Below are 20,063 nucleotides of genomic sequence, written 5' to 3' on the forward strand. Positions count from 1 at the left end.
GGCAACATATGTCAGAAACCCAAAAATTCAGTTCTTGGCCCACTGCGTGCCCACGCCCACGCCCATGCCATAATAACGCTCACTTGCTCTGTCTCTGTCCTCCAGACATGCTCACGTCTGGCAGAGAACCAGAGGCAAGGTGAAGCAAGGTGAGGGAGGGGGTGCGAGGAGACCCCTAGCTACACAGGGTGGGTCTAGATGTAGGGAACAGGACTGCCAAGGGGCAAGACCAGAAATGTCACTAACATTATAAGTGATACAAGTGATGGGCATTTGGGGAGATGATACATTTTTGCTGACATTTGCAAAAAAGGAGAAAAATGAAAGCACGGAGAGACTGAAAAGGTAGTAAAATACAGGCAGCCTTGATATGAGTTGCTAAGAAAATAAATGACAAAAACAAACTCATCCTTTCATAAGGAACCTTAACTTGGTGAACAAGTCCTTCCAAAGAAAAGATTCAAAACAAAGGGCCAATGTCTCCCAACCACACAGATCTGCTACTTTCAAGTTATGCTCAAGAATTATTTTGTCAAACTTTTTCAAATTTTGGGAGTGTGGTATAATATGCATAATGTAACTGGTCTCCTATCTGCAGGCAAAGCATCTGGTGACGTGAACATTTGGTTTCTGCAAGGCCATCCTCACTGTCTTCGGATTCCACAAACAGGTGCTTTTGAAACAAAACAAAACAAAACAAAAAACTAAGGCAGCGGCATCTGGCCCAAATAGGACTCTATTCTCACCCATTCTTCTGCAGTCTGAGCAAGTGCAGTGCATGGCTGGAGGCCCTGATAGCAGAGCTTTGAAAAACCCAGATCATCCCTTGATTTACCGACCAAGATCCACATCTACTCCCACCTCGGGGTCTCTCATATTATAAATTTGATGGAATCTAGAGGGGCGACTCCCCTGCAGGTTGGACTCATAGTAATCACATCTAGAGTGGGTTAAATATTCCTGAAGGGGAGGGGCACAGTCAACTATGAATAAATCAGTGCTACTCGGGCCTCCCATCAGTTGCTTTCACTGAAGATGCAGAATGTAAAACCCACAGCTTTCAATCAAGGCTCTCACCACCTGAGCACCTAGAAATAGGGTAGCCACTGAATTACACTAAAAAGGACTATTTAAGAAAGAGTTAAAGAAAAAATAGAGAATATATTTTCCAGTTGCATATCCAGATTTATGCCTTTTATGCTGATGTTCTTTCCCAAATTGATAGAGTCCAGCTCTTCGACCATTTTATCCTAAATTTAAAGACACCTATTCCAAAACTGCAAAATTTCACGTACTATTTTCTCCTAGTTTATATTCCTTTGACAGACAGAGAATGAAAATTCCAACCATTGATTCTTATTCAATGTTTCTTAGAGCTTTAGATAAAAGTATAGAATAAAGTCCCACTGTTTGCACACTTTCTGGCTGCGTTGTGACCACCCCACCTGTGTGAATCCTCCTGCAGAGGAACAGATGTGATGCTCTTTGTCTCAAGCTTGTAAAACATGCGTGGAATAGTGGAAATGTTTCAGCCCAGAGGAGGCTCAAAGGCTCCCGTAAAACTCCATAGACAATTCAAAATCATCGCAGGTAGAAGCCCTGGGTTCTCACTTGTTTACACAACTTGCCAATTATATGACCTCAGACAAGTCATCAGGCACTGTGAGTCTCGTTATGTCCGCTTCATAGATGAGAACGAATGCACCACTTTCGCCACCTTCCCAACAGGTAAAGGTCAAATAAAATAACGGATGTTACATCAGTCTGTGAGTGAGCCTTGCAGAGCTCAAGTCCTGGGATCTCAATCTTCTGCCCACCCCCTTATATATCAAGGGCCTCCAGTCCAAATTAAATTGTCCTAGGTATTATGAGGAATACCAAGATAACTCAGAAATTCCCTTAAGAAGGTTAAAACTTTACAGGAAATTATACTTCTATGCATGTGAAGTGACAGGAAACAAACACAGGTAATATGCTCTAAGAGTTGCAAGGAGGAAAGCTTACTTCCTGCTTAGGGGATCTGCAAAACCTCACGTTGGAAGGGGTAGATGAGCAGGCCGCGGAAACTTATATAACATGTTGACAATTAAAAGGCAGTGGTGACCAACAGTCACAAAGGCACAGAGAAGACAAAGCATGGATTATTCACAGGAAGAACAAAGCTGTGTTGCCAGAAATCTAGAACTCCCTGCAAGGGAGCAGAAGGAAGTGAATCTAGAAAGGGAGACCGGAGGCAGATGGTGGAAGGCCCTGCAGTCAGACTGAGTTTAGACTCCAACGCCATCCTTACCGACGACCCCCAGGCGCCCCCGTTCTCCATGGATAAACTACACCATCTACCTCAGTTATGCGAAACTCCCTCAGGTCCCTCAAAGAGTCAGCTCTCCTGACAGTGCTTAAACGCGTCCCCTTTTAAGTCTCACCTGCATTCCTGAAATAGTCTCTTGCCTCCAGTCTTACCACTGCAAGGGTCCATTCTCCACACTGAGGTCAGAATGAGCCGACGCCAACTCTCCACATTACCAGCCTGTTTAAATGTTTCAGTGATTTCCTGTTACCCGCAGATAACACTCCAACACCTTCCGCAAGACACAAGGACTTCTGTGATCTGGGCCCTCTCCAGGCCTCTCCCTCGCAGGCCTCCTCTACTGCTGCCACGCTGACCTCCCTGAAGTTCCTTAAACCTCCATGCTCTCGTCCCTCTGCATCTCTGAATTTGCTGTTCCTTCTGGATGAAACCTAACTTTCCCCCTTCCTCTGCCTAGATAATACCTATCCTTCTCTTTTAACACTCAGATCATTTAACATTGTTCTTGAAGTACTAGCCAATGCAATTAGATTTTTAAAAAAAAGATTCAAAAAATGGAAGCAAAATTAGCACTTGTAGGTACGACTGTATATCTAGAAAACATAAGAGAATCAACTAAAACAATGAAACAATTGTAGAATTTAGTAAGAGTAGTTCACAATTTATATACAAAGGTCAATAACATATCTTTATACAAATGGTAGCCAGTTAGAAACTATGGTGTCAGAAAGTATTCCTTTATAAGAGCATAAGAGAGATACAATATCTATGAAAAAATTTATCAAGACTTGTGAAAGACCTCTATAAGGAAAACTTTAAAATTCTAGTAGAAAGACAAATCCTGCTCCCAGAGAGCAAGATCCATTGCAATGTCAACTCCCAAAAGGCCTGGATCTTTCTCTGCTTTGTTCACTGACAGATACATTTCCAGTACCAAGAACACTGCCGGAAACATGGTAGGCACTCACTAAGTACCTACGGAATAAAAACCTAAAACAATCTAAAAAATTCAATGTGACTAATCAAAATACAAACAGGATTTATATTTACATTGTGAGGGAAACTGGCAGAGATATCCACCTTCCACTTGAAAAATGCACACATATAAGATCATTTTTTACTTTGCAAAGAAGCAAAAATTCAAGTAGGATTACTGAAGGCATGGAGAACCAGAATCACCAAAATGTCATCGGTGAAACTAGAAATTGGTATAGTCTTTTGAAAGGACAATTTGCTAATATGTATCAACATTCAAAATGTACATATTCTTTAAGCAATTTCTCAGCTGAAATTAATTCCATAGTTACACATTTATGTGTGAATATATATGAAAGTATGTCCCTTGTATTACTGTTTGAAAATAGAAAAAAAGCAACTTAAGTCTCTATCAGTAATAGAATGGCTATGCAAGATACACCTCAACAATGGAATACTATACAGCCATCCGTAAACTGAAGCAGTCATACTTAGGTATCCTGGTGGATTGGTTCCAGGACCCCCCTTGGATACCAAAATCTGCACATGCTCAAGTCCCTTATATAAAATGGCATCGTGTTTGCATATGCATATGACCTATATTTGCATACAGGCTACAGCAGGGTATGCCTACATATCGCTTCATTTGCACAGATTCAACTTGGTGCTCAACAGTGGCAAATTCAAGTTTTGCTCTCTGGATTTTTTTCTGAATATTTTTGATCTGCAGTTGGCTGCATCCATGGATACAAATTCACAGAATTCAAACCTGCAGATATGTTGGTAGACTGTGTACTGTACAGAATGAAATGGAAATAAGTCCATAACTTATTATTAAAGTAAAAATGGCAAGATGCATGTAGTATGATCCCATCTGCGTTTTATAATTATATAATTATGCTTTTATGCAACCAGAAACATTCTGGAAGGCTACCTTTGGCAATGGATTCAAGGGAGGAGATGAACACAAGGAAACTTGACTTCAAGCAAAAGAGAAAGATGTTTGTTGTTGTTTTGTTTCATTTTACCCTAAGCATATATTTTACGTCCTCGCAGGCACCACCCCACCCCCGCCCCCCACCCCTGAATTGAGGAAGTGTCCTGACCCCTCCCAGCGAGGAGTGCTGCCTCCCTCTGCGCTCCCACGGCATTCTGTTACCACTCTATTACAGCACGTCTCCAAATACTTGTCTCCCAATACTTCTCGTACAATTGTTGCCTTACTTGCTGGCTTCCCAAGTTAGTGGAGCGTTCCTTTGAGAGCAGGGATTGGCTTCTTTTTCTACAGTCTCAGCACCTGGGGGAGTGTCTGACACAGAGAAACTGCTTAATAAAGGTTGGAAGGAGAGTCAGTCCCTATACTCGTATGAAGATCACCAGGTGGCAGAATGCAGGACTACTGAGAATCAGGAAACAAGGAGGGCTGGCCAGAGAGAGAGAGGGACTGGAATGAAGAATGGAGTCCAGTTACCTACGTGAAAGCCTTGAGGTCTGTGAGCTAGACAGCCAGGTGTGCAAAGGACGCGATAACTGCCAGCCCCAGAGTTTCAGGCCTTTTCAATGAGAGGTGGGGCCATTGCAAAGTCCCTACAATGCCACAAGTGTCTCGTGACTCCTTCAAGCAAGGAAGAAGCCCTGAAAGCAGCTTCTGACCGCCCTCTCTCTCTGATGGAAATACCCAGGGGCTTCAGCCACAGTCGAGCGTGGCAATCCATAATGCCTCTAGATCACTTTTGCTGATTATTTTCCTCACAGGGTGTTGGAAATGTTCACTGAAATAATCCATGTAAAGTACTCAGCACAGTCCCTAAGAACTTAAAGTACAAACTATTAGTATTAAGCAGCTGAGAGAATCTTTTCACGAGTTCTAAGCACTGCCACTGCAAAAATCATCAGGAAGCCTTTGATTTCCAACAAGACCCAAGCTTCCCCATTTAACTCTGCAATAAATAAACACACTGTCTTCTGAAGCACATTTCAAACAAACTAGAAGCTATAGCTGCCGTATTTCTTACTTTTGTCATCATTTCAAAATTAAGCTGGCCTAATCAGACCCCAAGTATAACAGCACACTTTCAGCTTAGAGAGCTAGACTCTAAACACCCTTTACAAATTCAGCCCATTTTTCCTTTGTCTCCTCCTGACAGCTGGACCATGGCTGACCTGCTAGCACTGGAATTCACGTACCACAGTCGGAGGGTCATTCCATTCTTCATAGGAGATGGCAGCATATGGATAGATCCGGTCATTGATGATCTGCAACGTGGCCAGGGCAATGGCTTTAATTGACTGGAAGTATGCTTCCCAGAACCACCGTGCCTGGAAAGAAAGCACTGTAATAAGTAAGCAAGCAAGTGACACAGAGGAGAACTAGATGCTCTACGACACCATCTCTGGGTCTGGGCCATTCCTTTATTCCCCCAAAGCGGGGAGCCTGTGGCACCCTCTCCCTGCTGCTCACGCCAGATCCCTCTCAAGTGAGCATTTACCAAATGCAGTCAAAACAGAACGTGAACAAGGAAAGTGCATAGTGGATTCAATTTGGATGCAAGAGAGATTATGTGATGCTGAAAATATCATGGTCATACCAAAGCAAGTTTTTATAGTCTTATTTTAAGATATAACATAAAGTGTACCACTCTTAACTGTACAGCTCAGTGAATTTTTATGCATGCACGTATGCTTGTAACTACTGCCAAGATAAAGATATAGAACATTCCAGCACCCCAGAAGAGTCCCTGATGCTGTTTCCCAGTCTGCATCTCACCCCTCTAAGAGTGAATCATCACCCTGCTTTCTATTGTGCCCGCTACTGAATTGCACATCATTGGAATCAAAACAACTTGTACTCTTTTCTGACTTCTTTTGCTCAACACTTACAATATTTAAATCAGGTTTTGGTATCAAGGTTATGCTGGTCTCATGAAATGAGCTGAAAAGTGTTCCTTCTTTTTCTATTCCTTGAGAAATTTTATGCAAGATTGGCATTATTTCTTCCTTGAAAGGTTTAGAATTCATCAAAAAAGCCATCTGGCCTAGACGTTCCCTGGTGTGTGAAGGTTTTAAATCATGGATTAAAGGTTTTAAATCATAGACAAAGGACTATGCATATATCTTTGTGTATGTGTCAGTTTTGGAAGTAGTATTTTTCAAGGAATAGAAACTGTTAAATTTATTAGATTAAACTGTGTTAATGTCTGTTTAATGCCTACAGAATCCGTAGTAATACACTTTTCATTGCTGATATTGATAAATCTGGTTTTTGCTTTGTACTTCATCAATCTTACTAGAGGTTTATCAATTTTATTAGACTTTTCAAGAAAACATTTTTTGGTTTTCATTTTCTTTATTATGTATTTTTTCTCTATTTTATTCCTCACTGATATTGTTTTCATTATTTCCTTCTACTTTGCGAGACTTTAATTCATCTCGCTTTTAGTTTCTTGAGATTGAAGTTTAGATAACTGATTTCAGTCTTTGTTTCTAATATATGCATTAAAAGCTATAAATTTACCTCTGTGCACTATTTGAAATGCACTCCACACATTTATATATTTTCATTATAATTTAGGTTAAAAATTGTCTAATTTCTATTGTGATATCTTCTTTGTCTCATGGGTCATTTTTGAAGTATACTGTTTAATTTCTAAACATTTGGGGAATTTCTATTTATGTGTTATTGATTTGTACTTTGCACAAATATGGTCAGAGAACATATGTGTTATTTAAACACTTTGCAATTTATTTAAACTTGATTTATGCCCAAAACATTGTTTATTCTTGTAAATAATCTACGTGCCTTTTAAAAAAAGTGTCATCTGCAGTTGATGAGTGTAATGTTCTATATTGTCAAGTAGAGTAAGTTGATTATTAGTGCTGTTTAAATATTCTATATCCTCACTGATTTCTGCCTGTGTGTGCATGCACATATATGTATGCATGTGCGTGTTTATTTCCACACTTTTACTTTCAAATTTGTGTCCTCAAGGCTTATCTCAAGTTTGTCTCTTGTAAAAAGAATGTAAGTGGATTTTAATATTTTATTCCATCTAAAAATCTTTGGCTTCCAAATGTACATACAGTCCCATTTACACTTGATGTGATTATTGATATGCCTGAGTTGAAGTATGTGATCATTCAATTTGTTTCATTTGTTCTTTGTTCATTTCTCCTTTCTTGCCTTTCGAATTGATCAAACACATTTTATTATACCATGTTTTTCTTCTTCATTAGCTTGCTGTTTTTTTTAGTCTTCTGTTATGCTTTTAGTAGCTATCCTAGCAATTAAAGCATCATTGATTTATGATATTATACTTCAAATTAGTAATTGTACAATTTACCAAACAATATAAGAACTTCTCTTTATCCTCTCCCATTTGTTGTGTTATTAGTGCCAAATATTTTTCTTCTATGTATTTCAAATCCCACAAGACATCACTATTATTGATTTTAAAAGTAAATTTCCATTTATATTTACTTTTATGGTTTCCCTTTCTGGTATTCTTCATTTCTTCATGCATATCTGAGCTTCCATCTCAAATTATCTTCCTGCTGGTTGAAGAATTTGTTTTTGTTTCAGGTCAGCTGATAGCAAATTCTCTCAGTTTTTGTTTGTTTGAAAGTTTCTTTTTTTCCCACATTTGTTTTGGAAGGATATACATATTTGCTGGGTAAAGAATACTAGGCTAGCAATCTTTTTCCCAGCATATTCAAGATACAATTTCATTATCTTTTGGCTTCATCCATTTTTTACTAATAAATCAGCTGTTGGCCTTACTGGTGCTCCTTCGAAGATAACACGTCTTGTTTCTGACTGCATTTAAGCTTCCTCTGTGTTGGCTTACAGAAGTTCAACATTATGTGCCTAGGCATGGCTCTTTGCATTTATCCCACTAAGGAGTGCAGAGCTTCTTCAATCTGTGGTTTGATGTCTTTCACTGTTTTTAGAAAACTCTCAGTCAATATTTCTTTAAATATTGGCTCTGTCACACTCCTCTTCTTCTAGGACTCTAAATACACATATATGAAATGTTTTCACTGTGTCCCATATGTCTTTTATTCTCTTTTCTGTATTTTTTCTCTCTGTGCTCCCGTCTGGGTATTTTCTACCAATTTTCTCCACGGTCCAATAATCCTCTCTTCTTTTTTTGTGTGTCTAAACTGCTATTAAACCCATGTGTTGAATTCCTAATTTCAGTTCTTATATTTTTGTTCCAAAATTTCCATTTGCCTTTTTTAAAAAATAGATCCCTTCTTCTATTTTATTGAACATTGTTCCTGACTGATAACTCCAATATCTGAATCACCTGTGGGTCTCTTTCTACTATCTTTTTCTTCTCTTCATTTTGGTCGCTTGGTTTCAATTTCCAGCATGCCTCTTAATTTTTCATTTGATGCCAGACATTCTGTATTAAAAATTGTAGAGGTTCTGGATGACCCAGATTATCTACCTCCTTAAGAGTTAATGTATTCTCAGCGAAAGCAGTCTGACCACTTTAATTGTATTAGTGGTTGGTTTTAAGTTTTGTTAGGGCCGATTTTTTTCAGCTTTCCCTTACTCTTAAGATGGGGCCCTCCGGATCCTTCAGTGAAAGCCTGGGTTATTTACCAGGACACCTCCGCTCCATTTCGGCAGCTCTTGAACACAACCTTTATCTCATCAGCACTATATATGGTGGCTGGAAGGTTTACACAGCTACTTAGGCACCCAGCTGCTTCTTTCTGCGGGGATTCTTAGAGTCTTGTTCTGATCACATGCACCTTGGACACGGGCAAACACCTTAAGGGAAGACTACACATGCGCATTTTTTGCTTACTTTCCTATGGTCCCCTTTTTCCTGGAATTCTATCCATTAAATTGCAGATACCTTCGTAGCTCCTGACTCCAATCTCTCAGCCCTGTGGTTTCTGCTGCTTTCTGCTCCGACTCCATTCCATTCACGGTATTGTGAATTAGAACATATTTTTTTCCTTCAGGGAAAAAAACCAGATTGAAAAAAACCACTCACCTCAGTGAGCTTCCTTTCTCTCAGGAATCACAGTCCCTCAACTACTGACTGTATCGGTTGCTTTTCAATGCCTCTAAACTGTTGTCTTATCTATTATAATAAGCCTTTGTACTTCTTTTTCTTTTTTTGGCAAGAGGGTTACTTCAATACCAGCTACTCTGTCATAGTCCAATACAGCCTTTTGAAAGGAGATAGCTTCTTATCCAAGCAGAGTTTAAACTCAGTTCCTACCAAAAGCAGGATGCTGGTCCAGAGGACCTTCCCAGCTTTGTTCAGACTCAGGATTCCATTAAAAATCAGAGACTATTAGGTTCACACAAGGCGGTAAATGTATTGAAAATTTAACACGAAGAAATTGGAAGCATAACCAAAAGAGGTGCAGGAAAAAGATACTTTCTAGTCTAGACTTGTCAGCTTTGGTTCTGTTTGTTTGGGTAAGTTCTCTATTCATTAGTTAAAGCCTAGGATAACTTCCGAGTTATGGGACGACTATTCTTTCCACTAATTATATGAAAAAGGCAACAGCATCACAACGATTATTTCTGCTACTCAATGATAAGCTGAAACAGATTTAGCCTCCAAGGACATCTGACTTAAGCTGTCCTGTAGTTTCCCACATGGGTACAGCCTGGGGGCCTGCTGGCTGCCTGCCGCTACTCTACTCACTCCAATCTCATTCCTGCTTAAATCCATGTTGCTGCTTTCCCTCCTGTCATCCAGCCAAAATATTTACAATTTACGAAGCCTGAAAGAATCTATCCTCTCTGAGAAACCTTAACTCATCACCCCAAATAACAAAACTCTCCCCCTACTATGAAACCCCACAGCACTTACAGCCTTTACCTTGTAGGTTATTTCTGATATATACTGTTCTATAATTATTTTACTGTTATTTCAGAGGATCACTTTTCTCTCTCCAGCTAGATTACGAGTTCCTTGGAGGTACAAATTGGCATTTTTTAAAATTAGCATCCTTGCAAATGTTAGAATGTTTTATCTGCTGCAAAGCACCTTTGTATCTATGACTGAATTTGGTCATTATAACTAGAGTAACCCTTATTTGGGACAGACACAAGTTTCACTTTATACGTGAGATACAAAGATGTTAAGTGGCAGAGTCACAACTCAAACCCATGAATCCTAACTCTAAATTCAGACCTTTTCCCTCTCCTTTCTAGAGAATTAAAGAGTACCAACACCAGGTTGACTTTAGGAAATGGTCCTTTCTCAAGAAACTGAAAGGTAAAAATTCACTAAGAAGGATAAACAGACACATCCTGACTGTTTACCGGCCTTTCTACCCAAATGAGTCCTTCATCATATGTTTCTTTCTTTTAAATCAGATTCAAACAACACTCAAACTTACATTTCAAAGCTTTATGTTTGCATTTAATCACAGTGGAGACAGCAGCCTTTGGGATTTATAGAAACAATGATTGGCACCAAATCCGCCTAGAATACCAGCCAAAGGCACAACTGTAGGACAGAGCCTCTAATTTAAGGACGTCTTCAAATCATTTCACCCTGTCCACCAAATTGCAAGTCACTGGGAAAGGAAGCAACCTTTGCCAATAATCATAGCTCAAGTGTCTCAGCCTGAGGATCAGCGAACTTCTCAGGCTTAATTGTTTCTGCAGGACCTCTGTAACACCTTGAAGTGCTTAGAAGGAATTATAATTCACAGCCCTCCAGGATGCACTGTCAGCCACTTGTCGGCAGAGGAAGGAGTTTTCAGCTACACTGGCATACTCGAAGCACCACTGTTCTCATCCAGTGAGCAAATGCAAAAGCGTTATTGTGTTTGGGGTTTTCTTCCCCCCGAAAACATGGGCCACATTTCTCTCTATCTGAAAGTTTAAATGACGGTTCTTCAGCAGCTATGCAAATTCCGCAGGCACTAGACACTGTGGAAGCTACACAGTTGAAGAGTTAAGTCACGTGTGAGTTGGTCACACCAAAAGAACGGGGGAAGAAAGCGTTTAACTTTTCATTAAATCGATACCACCATAATTGTACAACACACACAGGTTTCCAAGCACAAAAAACGATAAGGTCCCTGTGACGCTTTCAAACATGAGAATTCTAAAGCTCCTAAAGGACAAAGACTGGGCCACCTTAAAACTGTCACAAGCACACAGGGACTCCCAATGGTAATGGCTACTTCAGTTTATACATCAACTAAATGTGCTTAATTTCCTGGATTTTCAGTGACATAAAGCCAACAGGATTAGCAATAACAAGGGTTTAAAGGAAGCCAGTGCGGCACAGTAGAAAGAGCCACGGCTCTGAGGATCTGGCCCAATTTCAAGGTCCTTGACCTCTCTGTCTTCTGAATCTGTAAGATGGAGCTCATCCCACCTGTCACATGAAGCTGTGAGGATTCAATGAGATGAGGTTTATAAAGCTCCCTGCTCAGTGCTAGAGCAGAACACACGATCAGAAAATGTCAGCTGTCTCCTCAACACTTTCCTCTATCCTGTCCCCTGAAGGTCTTTGTCACTTACGTTACCATACCGTGGAGACTTTTTGGGGTGGGAATGGAGGAAGGAGCAGAGGAGGGATAGAATGGGATCCCACTGTCACACTCCATCCATCTTAATTCTTGAAGACGCTAAAGAAATCCAACTGGTCAGAGAATAGCTAGAAATAATAAAAATACATCAAATGGGAGTGTGACAGAACTCTATAATGACAAGTACAGCAACCAGTAACACGTGCCTTCCAGTTTCATCTCTAAGCTTCCAAGGAAGAGGACAGTACTTCTTCAGAAACCATGAGCATGGGAATACATCTGGTTTTGCTCACACTGAATTCCCAGCTTCTAGCACAGTGCCTGTCAAACAGGAGGCAGTCAAACATTTGTTGAAAGAACAAATCCACCTCACAGCACCGCCTCACGGGCACCACGCAGCACAGGCACCATTGGCATCTCACCAAACTTTCCAAACCTTCTAAGTTCCAATCCACGAGGTTAAAGGGGCAAATCATCATTTAACAACAATGACTTGCACCTTCTACACAGAATTTTAAAAGGTGAAAGATGGGAGAAGTGGATTTGAGGGAGGAAAACCAAATTTCAAAGGACGACGAGCTCCTCCAGGAGCGATGGGACACACAAATTATTTCAGCTTTGAAAACAGCACAGAAGGAAGAGCTGGCTGCCATAAAAGCAGCCAAAGAAAACAGCTAATTTTAACAAGTTCTTAAAACTGCGTATGGGGCTAGCAGAACAGTTTGGAATCTCCAGGCACAAGGGGAGTCGGCATTCACTTGCAAGCTCTTTTCTGCTGGATGTTCTTGAGAAAGATTAGGGCAAGGAAGGAACCCAAAGAGAGACCCCCTCAACAGCACACAGGCACGAAGCTTTGCACATTTCTCAGACTTGTTTTCATCCAAAGCAAAAGCCTTTAAACTGCTGGGGGAGCAGCAGAAAATCCTCCCATCCCCAAGATCCCGTCACAGATCCACGGCCTCTGGGAGGAGTGGAAAGGCTGCCTGCCTCTGGGGAGGGTGGAAGCAAAAGCCTCTCCTCCTAAGGGAGAGGCAGGAAACTCTCGCGCCTGCACCCTAAGCCTAGCACTGGGCAGGACACCCTCCCAGGGGCAATCACAGACAAAGGTACACAGCCCTGGGGAGGAGCAGAAGCAAAACGCACCAGTTCCTGGAAGACAAGCAAGAGAAGTACTCAGGTCAGGCTCTTGCACTGACACAAAGCAGAGGTCAGCTACCACGAAGGGAGGGGCAGGAAACTCTCTCCAACTCAAGACCCCCACAAAGAGCAGAATAACAGCTGCCCCAGGGAGAAGGAGCAGGAACGCTGAGAAAGCCCCACCTCCAAGGCCCCAGCAAATGGGCCCGCCTGAGCCTGAGGCTGGACCAGGGGAATGGAGAATGCCGCGGCCCCCACCTAGAGCCTAGCACCACATACAAGCGATGAAAAGCCCGCCGCTGATGGGGAAAGGCCTGCAAGCAGAGGGTGAGGTGGGCACTCTGAGAAAGACCTCAGGCCCTTGGGCCCCAAACTGTGACAGTAACACAGTAACAGCCACTGCTGACCACTCGCAGCGTCTGAAGCGAGTGCTGTGCTGAGGTAAGTCTGGCAACTGAAAAACCCAAGCGCACCCCAACTGCCAACCAGCTGGAGTCAACCTCCCGGAACGGCCTGACGGAAGAAGAGGCTTGCCCGTTTCTGAACACGACACGGACCTCAGTCTCTTTTGTGTTTCTACACAGAATGTCCATCATTCAATCAAAATTTACGGGGGGGTGGGGGTTGGAGGAGAGGAAACAACCCACTGTCATAATATAAAGCTGTCAACAGAACCAGACCCAAAGTGACCAACATGTTAGAACCCTCAGACGGGAACCTTAAAATAACTATAATTAATATGCTAAAGAAGATAGTGAAAAAGGTAAACAACTGGCACGAATAGATGGAATTTTCAGTAGAGATAGAAACTTAAAAACAGTCAAATGAAAATGCTGGAGATAAAAACAACATAATATCATAATATGAAGAATTCCTTCGACAGGCTTATTCGACATATAGCAGAGGAAAACAACAGTGAACTTGGAAATAGAAAAAGAAATTATCAAACCGAAAGGCAAAGAGAAAAGAGAGTGAAAGAAAACAGAACAGGGCATCCAAGAACTGCAGGGCAATATGGAATGTGCTAACACACCTGAATTGGGGTGGGAAACAAGGCAACAAAGAAGTAATGGCTAAGAATTTTCCAAAATTAATGGAAAAACCACAAAACACAGACTCAGGAAGCTCAGAGAACCAAGACAGATAAATAAAGCGGTTCACCTTCTCCCTTAAAAAGTTTCAAAACCAGCTGCACCATTAAAGATGCAAACGTGTTCTGCCTCTGAGCAACCTCGTAGATTCAAGAGATCTGAGCGATAGGAAATTTTCTCTTAATGCACTAACGCTGACAGAACCATTTATTTCAGGCGAAGGGCTGGAAAATATTTCCACACCTCATGGATTAATTTTCAAAGCTGTGTCTGAAGATGAATCTGAAACTTCCAAAGGGATTCCAAGCCTTTCCAAACACATGTACGAAAGGCGTGTTACGTCCTTTTCCTTGTCTGCTGTGACAAAATGAAATCGGAAAGCATCCTTGCCCTTCAAAGTCTCCTCAGGTTCCACTGGGTTGTGTCCTCACGACCCTGCTGTAAGGTGAGTGTGCAAGAGCAGGGAGACCAGTGCCCTTCACAGGTAACTTCAGCGCAGCCTGCAGGTAGCAGAAACAGGCTCTAAAAATCTCTGCCCGACAGCTGAAAAACCCAGTGGTGGGGTCAAATTATGTAACCCAAGCAAACTGATATCCAGTTGAGAATTAATGCAAGCAAGACTGCTTCTGTTTATTCTTTTGCTTACTCCATTTTTATACACATACAATTACATGACAACTTAATATTAGGGAAAAGAATATCAACAAAACCCCTCAGAGGCACTTCTCATGGGCCAAAAATTTTATAAAACTGTACTATGCCGATGTTACTAGTTTTTCTGGAGGAGTCAAGTTCACATCACAAACATTTGGTACATCTTTACTCAAGGATTCAATAAACAAAAGTAGAATTTACCCTTCTTTAAAATAAAAAGGGATTTCTGAAATAAAAAAGATTCATATACCTGGGATGTATCAGCACACCATTTTTTCCCTTAAAATATTTATTGTTAATTTAGTTACATTTAAAATACTACATAAAACATACAAGTACTTTGTATTACTCCCTTGCTCGTGAAGCTATTTCATTTGCCCTCTCCACATGCATCCTCCATCTAAGTACTCCGTACCCCTGGAGGTACTTTTCCATCATCCAGTACAGTTTTCCCAGCCTCACTATCTCAATCATTTGAACATGGCACTTTAGGAACACACATATATCACACTCACTGGGACTTTTACACAAAAACCACAGACATCTGTTCACATAAGAGTAGCAGAGTCCATTTCACAATTTTTGGGTGAGTATAAATATATACTTCTTTATTTGGTGGCCACATAAAGTTGGAACTGCTTTCTTTTAACTTTTATTTAAAAAACAATTTTAGACTTCGGGAACAGTTGCACTGGTGGTACAGAGAGCCCCCAAATACCCTCATCCATAGCCCCCCCAACATTGGCGTTAACATCTTGTGTCACATGGTACAACGAATAAAACGAAGAAGTTAACATTTAGTTAATTCTGTTAACTAAACTACAGACCATTTTTTCCCTTTTCGGATTGTCTCAGCGTTCTTCCAAGGTCTTTTTTCTGTTCCAGGATCTAATCCAGGACACTGCATTGCATTTAGTCATGTCTCCTTAGTCTCCTCTAATCTGTGACAGTTTCTCATCAGTCTTTCCTTGTCTTTCATGACCTTGAATTTGAATAGTACTGGTCAGGAATTTTGTAAAATGTTTCCTCAATTTGGGTTCGTCTTACGTTTTCTAATTATTGGACGGAGGTTATGGATTTTGGAGAATACTACAGAGGTGATGTACCCTTCTCTTCATACCCCACCAGAGGGATACAGATCAACACTACTTATTACAGGTAAAGTTAACCTTGAACATCTGGTTACGGTGGGGTCTGTCAGGTTTCTCCTGACAGTTCCATTCCATACTCTGTCCATTAGAAGCAAGTCACCATGTTCAGTCCATATGCAGGGGGAATATACCGTATTTCTCCGAAAATAAGAGTGGGTCTTATATTAATTTTTGCTCCAGAAGACGCATTAGGGCGTATTTCAGAGGATGTCTTATTTTTTCATGTACAACAATCTACATTTATTCAAATACAGTCATGTCATCTTCTGCAACATCGTCATAACATACTAAATGCGTCCGTCTGACTGACGATCTTTAACTGGGGCTTATTTTCAGGAAACACGGTAATTAAGCTCCACCTCTTGGATGAAGTACCAAAAAATGTAGCACAACTAATTTTAGTATACTTTGAAAGGAATAAAACTACGAAATAGTATTTACTGAGTATCAGGATTTTTTTAAACCTAATTTATGCCATATAGTATGGCCATTCTATTAAAATCCTTAAATCTATGGGGATTTGTGGCCTGGTAGAAAATATTAAAACATTTTCTTTCTCATTAGTAATTTCCATTAAAATGAAAAATCTGACATTTGCCTTAAATGCTAAGTTTAAAGCCTGATAACATATTTCATCTATTTAAAAGAGAAAAGTATATAGCCACTTTTTATTTAAAATCTTAGAGGTGAAATTTACTGAGCTCTCAAATATTTCTAAAATTTCAGTTGCTTCTAGTCTCATACTTTAACTTCATTCTGATCTAGACACAGACTTACTATACAAAATAAAGTATCCAATTTGATAATCTTGAAAAGCATGAAATAAGCCTAAGAAAATAGAATAAGAAGAAAACAGAAAAAGACAGAAATTTGAAAATAAATCCAAGAGTTTTCCATAGATTGGCTATTAAGAAAATCCTTGACAATCAACTAAAAATCTAAACAACAGCTCAATTAAAATATTTGTAAAGTAGCCAGCTACAAAAATAACTTTTTAAATAAACAAAACCCAAACTCTTCTATCCCAGCAATACCCAATGAGATTGTACATACACACAGACAGCCACACTCAAATACACACACACACACACACACAGAATTAGTGGCAGAGCTTTCCCGTACCCCAACTTCCAGATTATTCTTAATCCTGATAGATGTTAGCTGTATCCCCAACATTCATTATCTGTTCTCTAATTCATTTGACCATTTTTATACAAAAAGTCACATATATTCTCTGCCCCCTTGTTATTTTATGGGGTGGGGGAACTTATCTTCCCAGCTAGACTGAAAATTTACTAGACCCCACTTAAGGGCAAGGATTCAAGAAACCGGGCCATAAATACTACAGATTTAGGGCAGTGGGTTTCTGTGGGTTCTCACAGCTTCTTTGTAGTGGTGTCCTGCAGTTCCTCCAGAGTAAGGCTCAAATGTTTTAGGAAATTAGAATGGATTAAGGACGTATTAATAGAATGCCATCTCAAAGTCACAACTCATTTTTCCCAAGGGCAGCAACAAAGTAGGACTGGACTTGGCTTAACCAGTAGGGTCTCTATTTTAAGGTGTGTTGCTCCAAGGGAACAGGTATGAACCATTTTAAATGCAGCCGGTGCGCAGTGCAAGATCTGATGTGTCACACGTCAGTGAACAGATTTTTGCTCTTCTCCTAGGCTCCCATATAGGATCCAATGATTCTCACTAGGAATTAGTAACTCCTAGGATTAATCTCAATTTTATTTTTATCTCATACCACATTCCCAGCCTTCTAAAAATATATTAGAATTTAGAGTCCATAGTAGATTGTTATTTTGTTTTGTTTAAAAGAGTCTCTACCCAGTTGGCACACAGGAAATGAAAAGGAAAAAAAATCACCTTAATATTAACAGAGTTATGAAATTTTGTGCCATACTAAGTGGACCCTTTTCTTCTCTTTCTCACCCTTCTCAGGACGTTGAGAACTTGCTCACAACCCTGCCCCTCAGCTGGCTGCAGAGTACTTACTGCTCCTTTAAGTCTAACTTTCTCCACTCCTGGCATTTTGTTAACCATCTCCTCATTCCCCCCATTTTCCTGGCACCATGATGAAGAAGTTTTTACACAGCCTTTCAAGCCATGTCTCCCTAGGATGCTCCCAACAATTTCTGAGAACTTTCGCCATCAGCTGCAGCCTCATCCCCTATGAATAGCTGAAGACACAACTTCCCCTTTGTGTAGCTTCATTTCTCGAGTTCTAGATCTTATTCTTACATCCAAAAGTATGAGTCACTCAAAGGTTAGGAAAACAAGCAAGTACATGGACCAGTCTCCAAATTCTGTTCTGAAACAGAGCTGACTGGAAAATTCCCAAAGGCCTGTATCTGAGAATGTCATTCATCTAGAAGCACAGATTTCCTCCTGTTCACCTCCAGTCTCAGTCGTTATGTTTATGGGGAGTGATTAAAGACTTATCATGCCGTTAGTTCCACTTGTAGGTACCAGAGAAAACGGCTACAGCAAATATACCTTAGTAATCACAAAATTGTAAAGAAGATGTCTGAGTGATGAAGAACATGGCAGTGCTTTCTAATGGCAAAATTGTGTGCTCACTTAAGTTCACAGAGTTTTTAATTAGACAAGGTGTGTTTTTTCAAGGGCCAATATGTATTTATAAGCTCCCTGTAAGCTCGCATGGCATCAGATTACATGGTTGATTCCTAGAAAGTTTAAAAACCTGAGTTCTCATCAGAGAAAGAATACAGAGAAAGAACTAGAACGTAGGACAAAGAAAGGCAAGTAAGTAACGGTGTTTTCTAACTCCTTTCTTTTTCTAAGTCATACAATAGGATTTAGAATGGGAGAAGTAAATTTGCAACTAGGTGGAAAACAGAAAATGAAAGCAAGGAGAAGTAACCCATAAACCATCAATACAGGAATGTCCCCAAAGACATACTTATCTCAGTGTAAAAGGCAAATGTCCCTGGAGAAAAGGTGATAAAAGCAAACTTAATGCTCACAGTAGATTCTGCTTCCATTATCATTATCATCATCATCACCACCACCACCACCACAGTCACTACCATCTAACAATTCCCCCAGCAGAATGTAAGCTCCATGCGGGGAGGAACTGCCATCTGTTTTTGTAATGAGTGCATCCCCAGCACTCGGCACTGTATCCAGGACAAAGTAGGAGCTCAGAAAATATTTGCTGATTAACTCACTCTTGCTATGTACCAGGCACTATTTTAAGTGCTTTGCCTATATTAATTTATTTAATCCTCACAACTCAACGACATTATCCCAGTGTTACAGATGACAAAATGGAGCCCTGAAAGGTTTATTGTGGTTACTGGTCCTGCTTTTCTCTAGACTTCCTGACTTACCTCGTATAAAACTGCAGCATGTGCTGAGCTGTGGTCAGGCACAGCTTACGGAAGGAATCAATGACTTCAAGATTCTTAACCCTCTTCGAAACTCAACTTCTCCAGAAGCCTGCCTTTCCCAGCCACAAATAGCCCTGTATGCTTTCAGCAAATTTAAGAGAGGCATTTAAACTGTGACCCAACACAGTCGAAAGAATTGTTATAAGTTTATTTTGAGTGATGCTGGAAAACCCTTCTGAGAATAAATGTATATCCAAGAAGTCTCCTCAACAACATATAGGGAGTAGCTGTCTAGACAATATAATATCCACTTTCACCCTTGATCTCTTTCATTGGTGACTATAATACAAACAAGAGTTAGCCCTTACTAGGGATTATAAAAACAATCATGATAAAATGGAGACATCTGAAGGCAAGTGACTTGCCCAAAGCCCCAAACTAAGGATCAGTGAAAAGGACAGAATGAAAACAGATGTACACAACTACCAAACCACTACCTCTCATCCTGTTATTGGTACTGAGAGGTACCTTTCTCCAACCTTCATGTTCAGTTCACAGTTCCCTTGAGAGCTACTTTGTTTGGAAGGGAGGGGGTGGTCTTATATCACCTGAAAAGTAGCTTAGCTGCTCAGATGAAAGAAACTACTTCATTAAAGATAAAACTCATCTCTTAGGTCCAAAACTGTAAGATGTTAAATACCCCAACAGTGGCACTAAATTTGCTATAGAAAAACAATGCAGAGTACAACAAAAATGTCAATAAAATACAGACATCCTACCCCTGTCCCAGGCTTAGCCCTTTAGTACTTAATGTACATTATCATGGCTTGCGAGTTAAGGAGTGGGGTAGCCGTGAACCCTGGTCTACTTA

General features: G+C 40.4%; 1 protein-coding gene across 1 annotated transcript in view; it reads right to left on the bottom strand.

Moving 5' to 3' along the window:
* EXT2 (exostosin glycosyltransferase 2) overlaps positions 1–20,063 on the bottom strand; it is a 127,272-nt gene that overhangs the window by 58,871 nt on the left and 48,338 nt on the right. The window contains exon 8 of the mRNA XM_033119158.1: positions 5,471–5,602. Coding sequence (XP_032975049.1) covers positions 5,471–5,602 — 132 coding nt within the window. The remainder of the gene's footprint in view (positions 1–5,470; positions 5,603–20,063) is intronic.

This window comes from Rhinolophus ferrumequinum, chromosome 11 (assembly GCF_004115265.2).
Source record: "Rhinolophus ferrumequinum isolate MPI-CBG mRhiFer1 chromosome 11, mRhiFer1_v1.p, whole genome shotgun sequence".
NCBI lineage: Eukaryota > Metazoa > Chordata > Mammalia > Chiroptera > Rhinolophidae > Rhinolophus > Rhinolophus ferrumequinum.